The sequence below is a fragment of the Caloenas nicobarica genome, chromosome 1, assembly GCF_036013445.1.
Source record: "Caloenas nicobarica isolate bCalNic1 chromosome 1, bCalNic1.hap1, whole genome shotgun sequence".
Classification (NCBI taxonomy): domain Eukaryota; kingdom Metazoa; phylum Chordata; class Aves; order Columbiformes; family Columbidae; genus Caloenas; species Caloenas nicobarica.
The window spans coordinates 157,608,923-157,622,143 of NC_088245.1; the positions used below are offsets into that span (position 1 = coordinate 157,608,923).

Sequence of the window (13,221 nt, forward strand, 5' to 3'; positions counted from 1 at the left end):
CCAGCCAAAGCTGCCAGCTCACCTTCAGCAACCTGCGAGCCATAAGATGCAGAAGGAGCAGAGCAGTTTTCAGGGGGACTCTTGGTCATGGAGATAAGACCACCATCTCAAGAGATGGTGCCAAGGGGCACTTCTGAGGACTGACCAGCTATTTCATGTCGGGGGTCATCGTTCAGCTGTTACTTGCTATTGGCTTGGCTGTAAGCCATTATTATATTGCTCTAACCTTTGGTTATACTCACAGGTTACCTATAACCCATAACAGAGAAGTCTACAGCTGCAAGCTCACACAGTGCTTTATCCACTCTGCAACGGCAGAGCTCAGACGAAGACCCAAATTCCTCCTCTGAACAGGTAACGAGGCCCAGACCCCCACATGCCTCTTTGGGGTCCTCCTGACAGAAGCCTTGTGCAATGTGTCACATCAGAGGCAGAACTGCTTCCTCCCCTAGGAGTTCCTCCACCAGTATAAACATAATTTATCTTTTATCAGTTTTTAGTCAACAGTCCATGCCCATCTCTCCAAAGGGCCCATGTGACCAGCCCTTTACGCAAGGGAAGGGCTGGAGAGTGACTTTTCAGAACTATGACCCATGCTGGTGAAGGGTCTGGAGCACAAGTCTGATGAGGAGCGGCTGAGGAAACTGGGGCTGTTTAGCCTGGAGAAAAGGAGGCTGAGGGGAGACCTGATCGCTCTCTGCAGCCACCTGAAAGGAGGTTGTAGCATGGAGGCAGTTGGTTTCTTCTCCCGAGTAACAAGTGATAAGACAAGAGGAAATGGCCTCAAGTTGCACCAGGGGAGGTTTAGATTGGATATTAGGAAACTTTTCTTCATGGAAAGAGTTGTCAAGCACTGGAACAGGCTGCCCAGGGAAGTGGTGGAGTCACCATCCCTGAAGGTGTTTAAAAGAGGCATAGATGAGGTCCTTAGGGACATGGTTTAGAGGTGGACTTGGCAGTGTTAGGTTAATGGTTGGACTTGATGATCTTAAAGGTCTTTTCAAACCTAAATGATTCTATGGTTCTGTGTTCTTTGCTCCTGATGCACAAACCTGCTTCCATTAGCACATGCCCATTTCCCTCCTCCTCCTCTTCCCCCCATAAACCAAGATTCTGGCTCCTTAGGGCAGTGACATTTTAAATGACGAGAGATTCCCCTACCTGCGTCACAGGTTGTGAAGCACAGTGGAGTGCCACAGCACGGCACTAAGGCGGAGTAGCACCCCCATGCCAGCCAGCTGCAGCGGATGTGCCTGCAGGATTCTACAAATCAGGAGGTTTTAATTTCAAACAAGCATAGCATCAGTAATATAGTAAAAAATGAAATGCATCTAAAGGTTTGCCATCAAAATAGATTCTTTCCACTATATTACTTGAAATAATCAGTCAACAGCATTTACTTGTTAATGTAGAGCACTAAGTGTTGTTCACAGTTGTGTGCATAGAAATACAGAAAACAATGCTGCCATGATATTTAAATACTTGGTACATTTTCTGTCCTTCCTTTAAAAAGTTCTTTATTGTTTTGCGTAACTTTTTTCATTCACACACACAAAAAAGTTTTACTTGCATTTACTCTTAGACCTCTGAAAATATCCTTTTCAGAAACAAAAGACTCCAATTTGCTGCATTTAGGAAAAGCTAAATGAAGATACCACTTAAACACAGCAAATCATTTGTGCTCCAGTTCAATATTCTCTCTAAGCCAAGAAAAAACCTGTGCATTTATTTCTTCCATGACATCATCTGTTGTTCGTCCTTTGACTGCCATCCCATGGTTTGCTTTATCAATCCAGTGGATCTTTTTAGGGGCTTTCATTTTGCTTGCCACACCTTCTAGCAGTTGCTAGAAAATAAGAATGAAACAGTTAGAGAATGAGCTGCTACAAACCGTGCAACTCATAGATGTCTCTTGCTTTGCCTGCGCAACACATAATGGGAAGCTCTTAAAATGGATCTGCGTGCACATTAAAAACAAGCTGACTGAAAAGATGTGATGATACTGTGCTCAGTGATGGAATTTGCTCAAATGTTAGCCCTCACTCCAACACAGAACAACAGAAAATTAGAACTTCAAAACCTGCAAAGGTCCCAAGCCTGTGAAGGCTCCTTCCCCACACTGAAGGAATCCACTTTTACTGCCAGATGACAGTGCTAGTAATAAAATCACATAACTTCGCAAGTCAGATTTGTCTACAGTGGCAGAGTAGCAATGTATTAATAATTCCCTAGAGACTGGCTTTGACTACCTTCCACCTTCTCAGCAAACAGATCTAAGCGCCAGCTCAAAAAGTCTTAACGATTCCTTCATTAAGAGGGCACTCCAAGGATGTGCTGGTTGCCAGCCTGGCTGACTTTGGTGGTAACTCCTCATGAAATCATTACAACTCCTTAGAAACTGTCCAAGCATTCAAAATGCTAATTGTACACAGTCCCAAATTCAAGCTAAACTGTTCATGAACAACAGATACTTATTTGCAAGAAAACAAGGCAGAAAACTGCTGTACTCTCGCCTCTGCACACCTGTTCTTTACAAAAATATCACTGCCACAGAAGTCTGACTTGTGGGTAGAGCTGCTTTGCTAGAAGAATTAGTCATGAAAATGTGCTGAATGTGAAACTGATCGCACAGCACAGTATTTATGTTTTGTAACTTGAAACGGTTAAAACAGAATAGCATATAACTCGTTCCTTCCATAGGCCACTTTTAATTTGTACAATCTTATCAAAAAAGACAAAACATTTAAATCAGCAGTATTTTAGCGGCCCGAAGATGAGTTTGCTAAAGTGGATGATCAAGCACAATCCAGAAGTTTTAAGCAGCAAAAGCCAAGTACCCCCAGGCTTCCTTATGCCCAATGAAGTCTCCTACCCAAGGCTTCCTTCAGAAGATATATATATATATATATATAATTTAGAGAAGGTTGTTAATCAAAGTCACAGCTGTGTATATCAGTATAGGTGTCACTCAGACTTGGAATTCCAGTTCCCCCATACTGCCCCTTCATAGCAGGATTTACAGGGGTACTCACTTTTTCACACATCTCATCTGCTGATCCTGAGACGAACAGCACCGGACACCTGATAAATAATAAATCTTCATCCCGGAGCTTGGACTGAAGTTTTGGTCGATGCAGTGGGTAAGATAAACATACTAGACCTTGAATAAAGTCATCATCATCCTCCAGGCTAAGCTGGTGTATCACAGAGGCAGCAGCTCGTGAGCCCATGGAACGGCCTTTCTCGCATGTTAAAATAAAGGAAAAAAGTGTATCTGCTGTCACTTCATCTACATTCTGTTTGAGGAAACAACTCCTAAAAACAATCCAACTGAGTGTATTTCAGCGTAGTAGTAGTACAAAATGCCAGGGATACTTTTATTCACCTACTCTGTGAAAAATATTTATCCTAATTTCAACATTTTCTGCTAAAATATTTGTCTGGTTATATTATGATTTCACATCCCCACTAAAAAAAAAAAAAATACGTGTCTCTATATATATGTATATATATAAAAATGACAATGGATCCTTTGCAATACTGGAAGGAAAAGCCCATCCTGGGAGCAGGGGGAAGAGAGGGACAGGTCCTATGCTCCAGACACCTGAAATTCCGGATAGCAATGCTATTATCTTGTACCTTTTTTTCCATGCAACCTAAATCCGTTCGAATTAAAACCAAAATTTTAGGCTCCTTACTCCCTAAACTAATCCAGCAAGTGTTTATGCACACTTCAAACTTCAGCCTAAAAGTAAAAGGGGAAAATGAAAAAACAAATAAAGTGTGAACTTGTAGCATTGAGGTCAGTCAGTAATAGCAAGGGGATATCAAAATATCTCCTCAAAGAAGAGGCATATGAGCTGACAATGCTCTGTAATTGAGTGTTGGAAGTGGCTGATTCCAGTGGGATTAACTTGCATCAGCACAGATTTCGTTTCGCTTAGTCAGAGAACATTTGGGGTTTCCCATATCAAGTTATTCCTCATCTCAGCCATCTACTTCCCTTTTCCACATAATATAACTGAATTTCTGTCTGCCACTAGGTTTTATTTACCAAAATCTGCTTGGGGAAAATGGGTTTCCATTTACCAGTAACCAGAATTTTTCAAAACCTGCAGTTAAAAAGTACACATGGATTATCAGAGAACTTGCACCCTGTTGCTTACAAGTGACAAGGAATTTTTCACCCAAAGTACCTGGAAAACATGGTCTATTCTGTCCTTCCTCCTTCTGGAGCAAGACCTGTGACATTGTGAGGACAAATAGGTCAAGACAGCCATGCTCCCAAGAGAACACAGTGAAAGCGGCACACTGGGTGTCCCCATTTGCGACATGAGAAGCAGTAGCTGCCCCAGCCAGCTGCAAGAAAGCCGAGCTGCAAAACTGCCACCAGCACAGGGCTGGTCGCCTTCAGACACTCCAACGCAGATCTGTAAGGGGGCCTGGCACCTATGCTCCCATCGCAGTCTGCGGACTTCTAATCAATTAATTAAGGCTATAAAGCATCCAACTGCTGAATTGCTTTCCCTAGGCAATACTGACAAGGGGGATTTTATTCAGCTTGTTCCCATGTTAGACAGCAAGCTTTTAGTGCCCACCTCAACCTGGAACCTGTTGTGCACATCTGTTCATTCACTTCTTACCAAAGTGGGACGGACTTCAAAAATGGAGTAATTATAGACTGGTATCATCAGAGGCAGTATAACAGAGAAAATTATAGATACTCAAACAATACCTGCAAGGAAGACACCCGAAAGTTTATAATCATCAGAAAGCTTTAAGTATTCCTAAAGAAATAAGATAAACATTACAAGTCAGAATTAAGACAGCTGAGAAGCCGGGGACTTTTTTGTTGGTAGCTACTAAACACAAAATAGGAAGCTTTTTCAGCACTGCAGATTTAACAAAGAACATACAAAGTGCTCTCTTGGTTTTTTGACACAAATGATTTCATAACATTTTGCAGCAACAACACAATAAACATAACCAATTTCAAATTAGATCTCAGCAAGTCTAAAATTTTAATCAGATGCCCTATTAAGTTACCAAAAGATACACGATTACTGTCTATCAACTTATAGTAAGAGATTGCATGCACACTTAGCACATCAAAAGGCAAAATAAGTCAGCAAAAATGCCCTTCACTGAGGTCCCACATTTCCAATGAAAAGTTTAAGACACAAATAGTTATGTCTGACAGAAAAGATAAAATTCAGCAACTGATTTTTCAGTTTCTAGAAGGTAACTAGTCAGATGTTATCTTCGCAGAGGTCTTTGAATTACCTTTACACAACAGCATATAAGCTCACTAACAACATTGTGCTGAAAGGAGAACAGATCCACATTTAAGCTAGTAAAGTCTAACTTCAAATTAATGTACATATGATCACAATGACATCATACAAATTAATTCCTTCAGAACTGGATTTGAGTCCCAGTCTGATGCTCAATGCAAAGAGCTCAAGCTACCTTCCTATGCCCCAGTAAAAGTAGCTAGATAATCAGGAGAAAATTTCCACTTCTTCCTACACACCTCAGAACAGGAAGATATTGTAAGCTGCTTCTATTATAACAAAAGGTTGTTCATTTTAACAAAATCTAGGTACATGAGAACATCTTAAATACTGTAGCAGCAGCAGAAAGAGAACAGTACATGCATATAATAGTTTAAACTGATTTTGAAATCAGTGACTATTTAGGTTCTAGGGCTCTCATACGCTACTCCCAATCTCTTTTGCTTCAACTCCTCCTGTGACCCTGAGTCCCCATCTCTTTCCCCCAAGTCTTTTTGTCCCAGCTGCCAACTCTCAGAGATCCAGAACAATTCCCAGGTCAGCTTCTTTCCTCTCAAAACCACTCCCAAAGCTGTATCACTTAATCTCCCTCCCTTTACCAAGCCCTCTTAGAACACCTACCTCTTGTTTCCAGTCTAAATACTTTCATTTTTTCAAGCTGTAAGTTTTCCCACAAAACACCCTTCCTTTCTTCACATCCTTTTCTCAAGCTTGCTTGAGAAATACTCAATTCACAGACTTGCTGCAGCTGTTCCAGCTACTGCTCATATAAAAATTGTTCCTGCTGTTTCTGTTCACAGACAGGGCTCCATTTAGCTAACCATCACTTCCATTTTCTCACTGTTGCTTGACTAATCTCTGGCCATAATTTAAGAAGCCCAGAAGATGACACACATGAATCTAAGCTTTGGCAGAATTTGGTCACTTCTTACCACAACTGTTTTGAAGGCCTTAGTCCTATAAGCAATGTTGAGGCCTTTACAAGTAAACCGCAGGCAGAGAACTCCACGGGATGCAAGATAGGCTGCCAAAGACACTAAGTGAGGGAAATTCATATCTCCTCCAGCTCCATGGGTAAGAATCACTCCGCATGTTGGTTTCTTCTCTGGGACAGAAAAGACAGCATCAAGATACTTGTTTCCAAAAGGTATTGTCACTTTAACCTAGAAATGAAACAAAACACAATATATTAAGAATAATAATAATAATTTAAAAAAAAAAACACACAAAAAACCCCAACACCACCAAAAGGAAAGCATGTCCTCAGCCCCCTATTATGATGAAGAAAAATCAGACAATTAAGAAAGAAACCAAAATTGCAAGTCCACTTTTACTCCTTCTCTTTAAGAGTATTAACAAGTAACTCTACCTCTGACTCAAAGGTTTTCCATGCAATAATGAGCAAGTCACCTTATTACTCCAATCCTTATTTTCTCCATTACAAAATGAAGCAACCCTAGCTTCAAAGGATACTTCACAGCATAAACTGACATACCTTCTCTATATAGATATATCTAGCTGTTTGAGAAAGCTAACTGCCATAATTGACTTGAATATTAAGTCTTCCACCATAAGAAAAAATTACTGTTCTATAAGACTTAAAAATAAATAGGAAATATGAACTCTTCTATAATCACAGTTTCCTCTAGTGGAAAAAGTATTTTTATCTCCCATCTTTCACAGACATTATTAAATAAAAGAATTAAGGAAGCCCCTAAACATTTATTACAACCAATTACTTTGGGTCTGTAGAGCCATATGGAGTATACAGGACTAAGAGAACTCCAAGCTGGCAGCAACTATTTAGTCCTGTAGCTGTAGCATCCATGTACAAGCTTCATTATATAGGGAAAAGACCACAGCAGAGTATTAAGAAAAATGGATTTGAATATACTAAGTTTTAGACATTACACGCCGCTATAAGAAAAAGCCCTAAAGGAATTACTTTTTTCATTAAAAGTCCAATAATAACTGATGGCAGATGTCACAAGATACGTTTCATGTATTTGTATAATATATATTCTAAGATAAGCAAGGCACTTATTCTCCCAACTAGCAGCATAAACCACAGAAATATAGGCCATAAAGACACAGCCCAGCAAATGTTTCCAAATTAGACAGCAGTAACCAGTCAGCGGAGGAGCAGCCAGCATATAGTCAAAGACTGAACTTCCCCCAGAGACAGGAGAGTGACAGCACAGGCTCAGACAAAGCCAGCATCGGGCTGGCGGAGAGCCTCCAGTTGTGACAGACATCTGGAGGAGCTGAATGAGACACAAAACCAGCTGATGTTGAGCTGAATGAAAGGGGACTGGACAGCACATATGCCCCTGTACATGCTGCAGCTTCTGAAAGCAAGAAGGAAAACACCCAGGGGCTGGGTTGAAACACTATTTCATGCCACAGCTGCCTCCCAAAGGCTCTTCTTGGCAGTGGTCCTACAGAGACACTGTGCAGGGAAGAAGGAGGTTGTCAGTGGTGTCATGAAGCTGCCACCTTTACAGCCTCTGCCCAGCTGAAACGGGTGGAGGATGCCAGAGGACGGCAGTCGGATGTGTGGGGCGGCCAGCAGCCATGTCTACGTGGCAGAGATGGTCAGAAGCCTGACAGCCAGAACTGCTGCTGCCTGACTACAAGGCCGTCGCTCAGTGAAGACACCAGGCCAGACGGGGCTCAGCTGGCCAACAGCCACAGAATCACAGAATCATTTAGGTTGGAAAAGACCTTTAAGATCATTGAGTCCAACCATAAACCAAACACTGCCAAGTCCACCACTAAACTATGTCCTTAAGCACCACGTCTACACATCTTTTAAATACCTCCAGGGATGGTGACTCAACCACTTCCCAGGTAAGCATACAGCATATTGCAGGGAAATACAAGAATCTGATGAAAACATCTCCCCCTCCTCCACAAAATCAGTGTGTCATGAGAACTAAGAAGGATGTGAAAAGGGAATAAAACCCAAACATGTAGAAGTATGTGAGAACTCTTGAATCCCACAGCTACTCCAGGCCTGACCCTCTGAGACGCCAAGTACTTGGCAAAGACGACATCCCCGTAAGACAGATGTTATTCTGCATTCTTATCAGAACATTCAAAGTTTTGTATTCCTAGGCTATAGGCACCCTGGGACTACTAGATTACAGAGCTATAAATTATTATCATGCAGCCCCTGGAAATCCCGTCTCTTCTATCACTTTAACTGTCATACAAGGGACTGAAGTACCCAGCTGGAGACAACATCCCACAATCAGCTATTGTGGCACCCGGGACCTTTTCATTGAAGATATTAAAAACAGATGAGTAACTGGACCCATCTAATCACTTGGATTAATTTATACATACATGCCTACACTAAAATCATGAAACAAAGAAATAAACTTAACAGCAGAGTCAATTATACTGTTAAGTGGGCATTCTTTATTGACAGCACTGGGGAACACTGGGAATTATTCTCCATAAGTGCTCCAATGACTGGATGCTCTTGCATTGCTTATATTCAGACAATTATTCCATATTCATTACCATTTTTGGAAATTTTTAACATACATCTATACTAAGAAATAATTTATGAAGTTAATTATATTTCTTACTTACTTCTATTAATTATTAAATATAAGCTAAGCATTCTGCTTCTAAACGATGTATCACTTAATCTTCTGTCTCCCACTTGTCATGCAGAAGAACCTAAAACTTGAAAAATATCCCCTTGTTTTGCAGCTGGTCAGAAAGCATTTATCATGTCAACTGGTTAATGACGGGTATATCTTTTGTAACTCAATCACGGTATACATGAATCTAGCAGCTTCTCTTCAATTAAGACGGAAATACTACGCTTCCTCAAGTTTACACCCCTCCTTTAGGAAGGCAGAGGCGGCCGCACACCCACCCCCGGCTCCAGGGGCTCCTCACAGGGGGTGGCAGCTACTGCAGGACCTTACACATACGAAGGCAAAACAGGCACACGAACCCCCACGGGCGGCTGCTCCGCCTGCAGCCGCAGCTGCTGGGTCAGGCCAAGCCCTGCGGCCCCAAGGGCCGGTGACCCCACGGTGCGGCCGGGCCCGCCAGGCCGCAGGACCCGCCCCCGGCTCGGGGCTTCACGGACCCCCCGGCAGGCTGCGGGCCGCCCGCCTCCCGCCCTGACAGACACCCTGAACCACCGGCGTCCTCCACGGGCGGCTGGTCTCAGCCCTGCCCGGGCGGGCTCCGCGCCGGGAGGAGCGACAACGGCAGCGGCCATACCTCTGCCGGCCCGCTCATCCCGCTCCCGGCAGCGCACCCGTCACGTCCCGCGAATGACAGCCCTCCTGTCCAATAGCACCCCGCCGCTTGAGGGGGCTTCCCCGGGTGGGTGGTTGCCGCCGTGCTTGATTGGCCCACGGGTGTGCAAGGCCCCGCCCCGAAAGGTGAAAAGCTGGCCTGCGCAGCGCTTGTGAGGAGAGTTAATGGCGGAGAGGCGGGGGGTGGTTGGTGAGGAGGCCGCCTGGCTGCGGGCAGGGGGAACCGGGGACCGCCACAAACCCCGGCGCGGGCAGGTGTTGGCTGCAAGCGGGGGCTGCGCTGGAGGGACTTTTGAACGGGGTTCGGGTTGAGGCATGCTGGGGGGGGCGGGGACCCTGGAAAGGGCCTGGGGAGACCGCGCAGCGCTGGGGGCCCGTCGGGCAGCGGGTCGGTGCCCGCGGGGGAGCGGCAGCGCCAGAGGCACCGGCGTCTGGGGTTAAGTGCGCATCGCGTGGGCCTCAGGGGCTAGGAACCGTGCTTTTATAAACCTGTTGGTCTGCCAAGAAGAAACATGTCTTAATGTCACAGTGACTAGAGAGGGAATTTAAAAAGTGAAGGTTATTTAGTTGCTGGATTAATTGCAACTGAGTTAATGCGGTTTGGAGGGTTCGCGCCACTCCGCATAAACACTTTTTACCCGCAAGTGGAAAATAGGCAGCTAGTGATAATACAGAAGAAATAAAGACAATTACTTTGCAGTTGCTCAGAAAATCGGGTTCTCGCTGGCAGCAAGGAACATGGATGTGATCTGTACTATGAGTTGGGTCTCCAGAGCGACATGGGGCAGTTTTTCTGGCAGCTGTTGGCAGGCGAACTACCCAGCATTCGCAGACAGGAGAGACAGACTACATGGCTAATGTTTAGGTACTAACATAGAGCTGTCCCCTGGGCTGTGCTCTATTGTATAATAATAATTTAAAAAATAGCGTGTTCAATAAAAGCAGCCTTTAACTGATGGAAGAGAGCACCAGTATTTTACAACAATGCTTTGTGGTATTTATGTATTGAGTATTTCACAGATATGTAAAAAAACCTGTCTAAAATCATCTATGGCAAAGTGTTTAGCCAGAGATCATGTTTTCTTCCATTGTCAGTGTATGAAACATATAAATTAGGAGACCCTATTATTTAGCTGAGTGAAGGTGCCGTCACCGAGTGGAGCTTTGTTTTTCACATATTTACCTGCTGGAAATTGAGTGTGCTCTGGCTTGTGCTCCGAGTGTCTCGCCTTCACTCTGCTGGGTGTTGTCAAGTGCTGGGATCCAAATATTACAGCCCCCCGAGAAGTGAATCCAGCAGGGCAACTTGAATGTACCCGCTATCTGAGTGACCACCCCTGCTGTCAAGGACTGCTGGCCTCACAGGCAATTTCCCAGCCCAGGCATTGTTATCATAAAACATGTTAAGGACAGAAGCAGAGAAGTTCAGCTGTAATCAAGCTGAAAAAGACAGTGAGCTTTATTTGTCTCGATGTCTACCTTGCCTAAAAAATGTCAAGCTAAAGCGAGATGCGGAAGTGTAAAGCTGAGTGAAAGCCACCAGCACAGCCTGCGTGTGTTGTACGCCTTTCACTGGGAGCTGAGCTCCGGATGGTTTTGAGGCAGCTGCTCCTTGAGCCAGAGCTCACATTCAGGGAGCCCAGCAGACCAGGGGAAAGAAATTGCTGCAGAGTGATGCCAGATTAACTTATCTTGGGTGCAGATCACACCATTCCAATTAATACCTAGCAGCAATGAAGGCTTTATAAAGGAGATACTTGGCAAAAGGGAACTGAGAAGATCTGTTATCCTGAAGCAGTTGCAGCCTCAGCCTCAATCTCAATTCAGAACAAAGGAATACAAGGATGAAGAGAGTTAAGGAAAACTTCATATTAGTTTTCTTACTTTTTCCTTCTTCATTGCTTTCTTTCTTATACTTAATGGATGCTTATGTGCTCTGGTATAGTTTCTATTTTTGGTGGTGTTTTGCTTCTTTCTTGGTCTGATTTTTGCATTTTCTCTTTTTTAATTTTTCCTCCCTCTTCAGTCCACCTGCACTTGTTATTCACCTGCTGTTTCCAGTGCTTGTGGAATGTGCATCCTGTTAAATCTATCCATTCGTAACCCCCTGCCACTAGAAAACTATTTTCTTATGCTTTCTGCATACAGCAAGCTGCCAGCAGTTTACTTCTTATTTTCTCTGTTTATTTTCTTAGCCCAAATCTCCTTTCAGTACTTCAGACTCTTCTCTGCATAAGCACAGCGTTTGAGGTAGGCTGGCTAAGAGCCAGTATAGTCCTAAGCAGTGCACATGAACATGTGAATTTGTGGAGGAAGGACAGACTGTCGTTCCTTAATCCTCTGTTCCATGGGAACAGAGTCAGACCAGTCTATTTTTGCCATGCTTTTTCTGCAATAGTTTTCCTTCTGGAAGACAACAGTCCTTTTTAGTGGCCCAAGTATTGCTAACATGCCGAAGGCCAGGAGCTTTAGATATAAATACATGTATTAGATTCCAAGTCATGGGTGTATTTTTTATGATGGGGTTTAGGAGGACTTTTAAGTAGATTCTGGTTGATTTTCAAGTGTGCTGAATAGCTTTGGAAATCCAGAAGTATTTGCTGCCAGGAGTCACCGAAAATCATAATGCTTTCCTTTACATGCTTAAATATGAATTAAGAGTCTAAGTTTAAGCTCCCACCTTTGAAAATACTGATTATGAGTATTTTCTGAACTTCTGAAGTAATGTTATATAAGAAAAATTGGTTTCATAGATGCATGTCATCATTTTATAACTTTAACCTTACGTCACTTCTGGAAATAGAAGTTTATTCTGAAAACACTATATAGTGCATAATAATCTAAATTTGTCATCAAATATGAAAATTATGAAAGGTATGTGATTTGACATGTCTCAATGAGAACGTATGTTGTGTGTTATAATAACCTATGCGCTGCTGTAAGCAGGTCTGACAGGTTTGATGTGCCACAGACAGCTATGTTTGAAGAAACGGTGGCTGTTTATCAAAGAATGACGTTATCCCCAATCTAAACTTGGGACCTGTTTACTTTCGGTAGTGCATCAGACAATCGCTGTTCTTTTTCTTGGATTATAAATAAAGCTTTTCATATCAGAGACTTAGATTTATATGCAATAGGAGCAACAGATGGGACCCGGTGAACAGCAGGATGACCATGAGCCAGCACTGTGCCCTTGTGGCCAGGAAGGCCAATGGTACCTGGGGTGTATTAGAAGGGGGGTGGTTAGTAGGTCAAGAGAGATTCTCCTCCCCCTCTACTCTGCCCTGGTGAGACCTCATCTGGAATATTGTGTCCAGTTCTGGGCCCCTCAGTTCAAGGAGGACGGGGAACTGCTGGAGAGAGTCCAGCGCAGAGCCACAAAGATGATTAGGGGAGTGGAGCATCTCCCTTGTAGGATATGAGGAAGGGTTTGACCTTGATGAGACAGGCCTGTGCCCTTGAGAAGCAGAATGAGCAAGTTTTGAGAAAGCAACAGCAAGAAACAGAATATGGTTCCAGAGTTGCAGCACTGTGTGGACAAAGGACTTTAACCAACACAGTGATAGAAGAATACACACGATTACAAGACTTTACCGTATCGGCATAGCGCTGATAGCACGTGGACAGCAGAAAGAGCTATA

General features: G+C 43.5%; 1 protein-coding gene across 1 annotated transcript; it reads right to left on the bottom strand.

The window, feature by feature from the left end:
* Positions 1-803: 803 nt before the first annotated feature.
* TEX30 (testis expressed 30) lies at positions 804-9,614 on the bottom strand. Its single transcript, XM_065648587.1, has 5 exons — positions 9,543-9,614; positions 6,227-6,457; positions 4,736-4,787; positions 3,033-3,238; positions 804-1,846 (listed from the first exon to the last, which is right to left on the bottom strand). The coding sequence occupies exons 1-5, from the start codon at positions 9,558-9,560 to the stop codon at positions 1,673-1,675; spliced, it is 681 nt and encodes a 226-aa protein (XP_065504659.1). The 5' UTR covers positions 9,561-9,614; the 3' UTR covers positions 804-1,672.
* Between the last annotated feature and the right edge of the window lie 3,607 nt (positions 9,615-13,221).

Excerpts from the sequence above, each read along its gene's own strand:
- TEX30 (XM_065648587.1), bottom strand. Across the intron at positions 4,788-6,226 it reads AGGCCTTCAAAACAGTTGTG|GAATACTTAAAGCTTTCTGA; the intron begins GTAAGAAGTGAC and ends TTATTTCTTTAG. Across the intron at positions 3,239-4,735 it reads TTCGGGTGTCTTCCTTGCAG|GCCGTTCCATGGGCTCACGA; the intron begins GTATTGTTTGAG and ends CATGCGAGAAAG.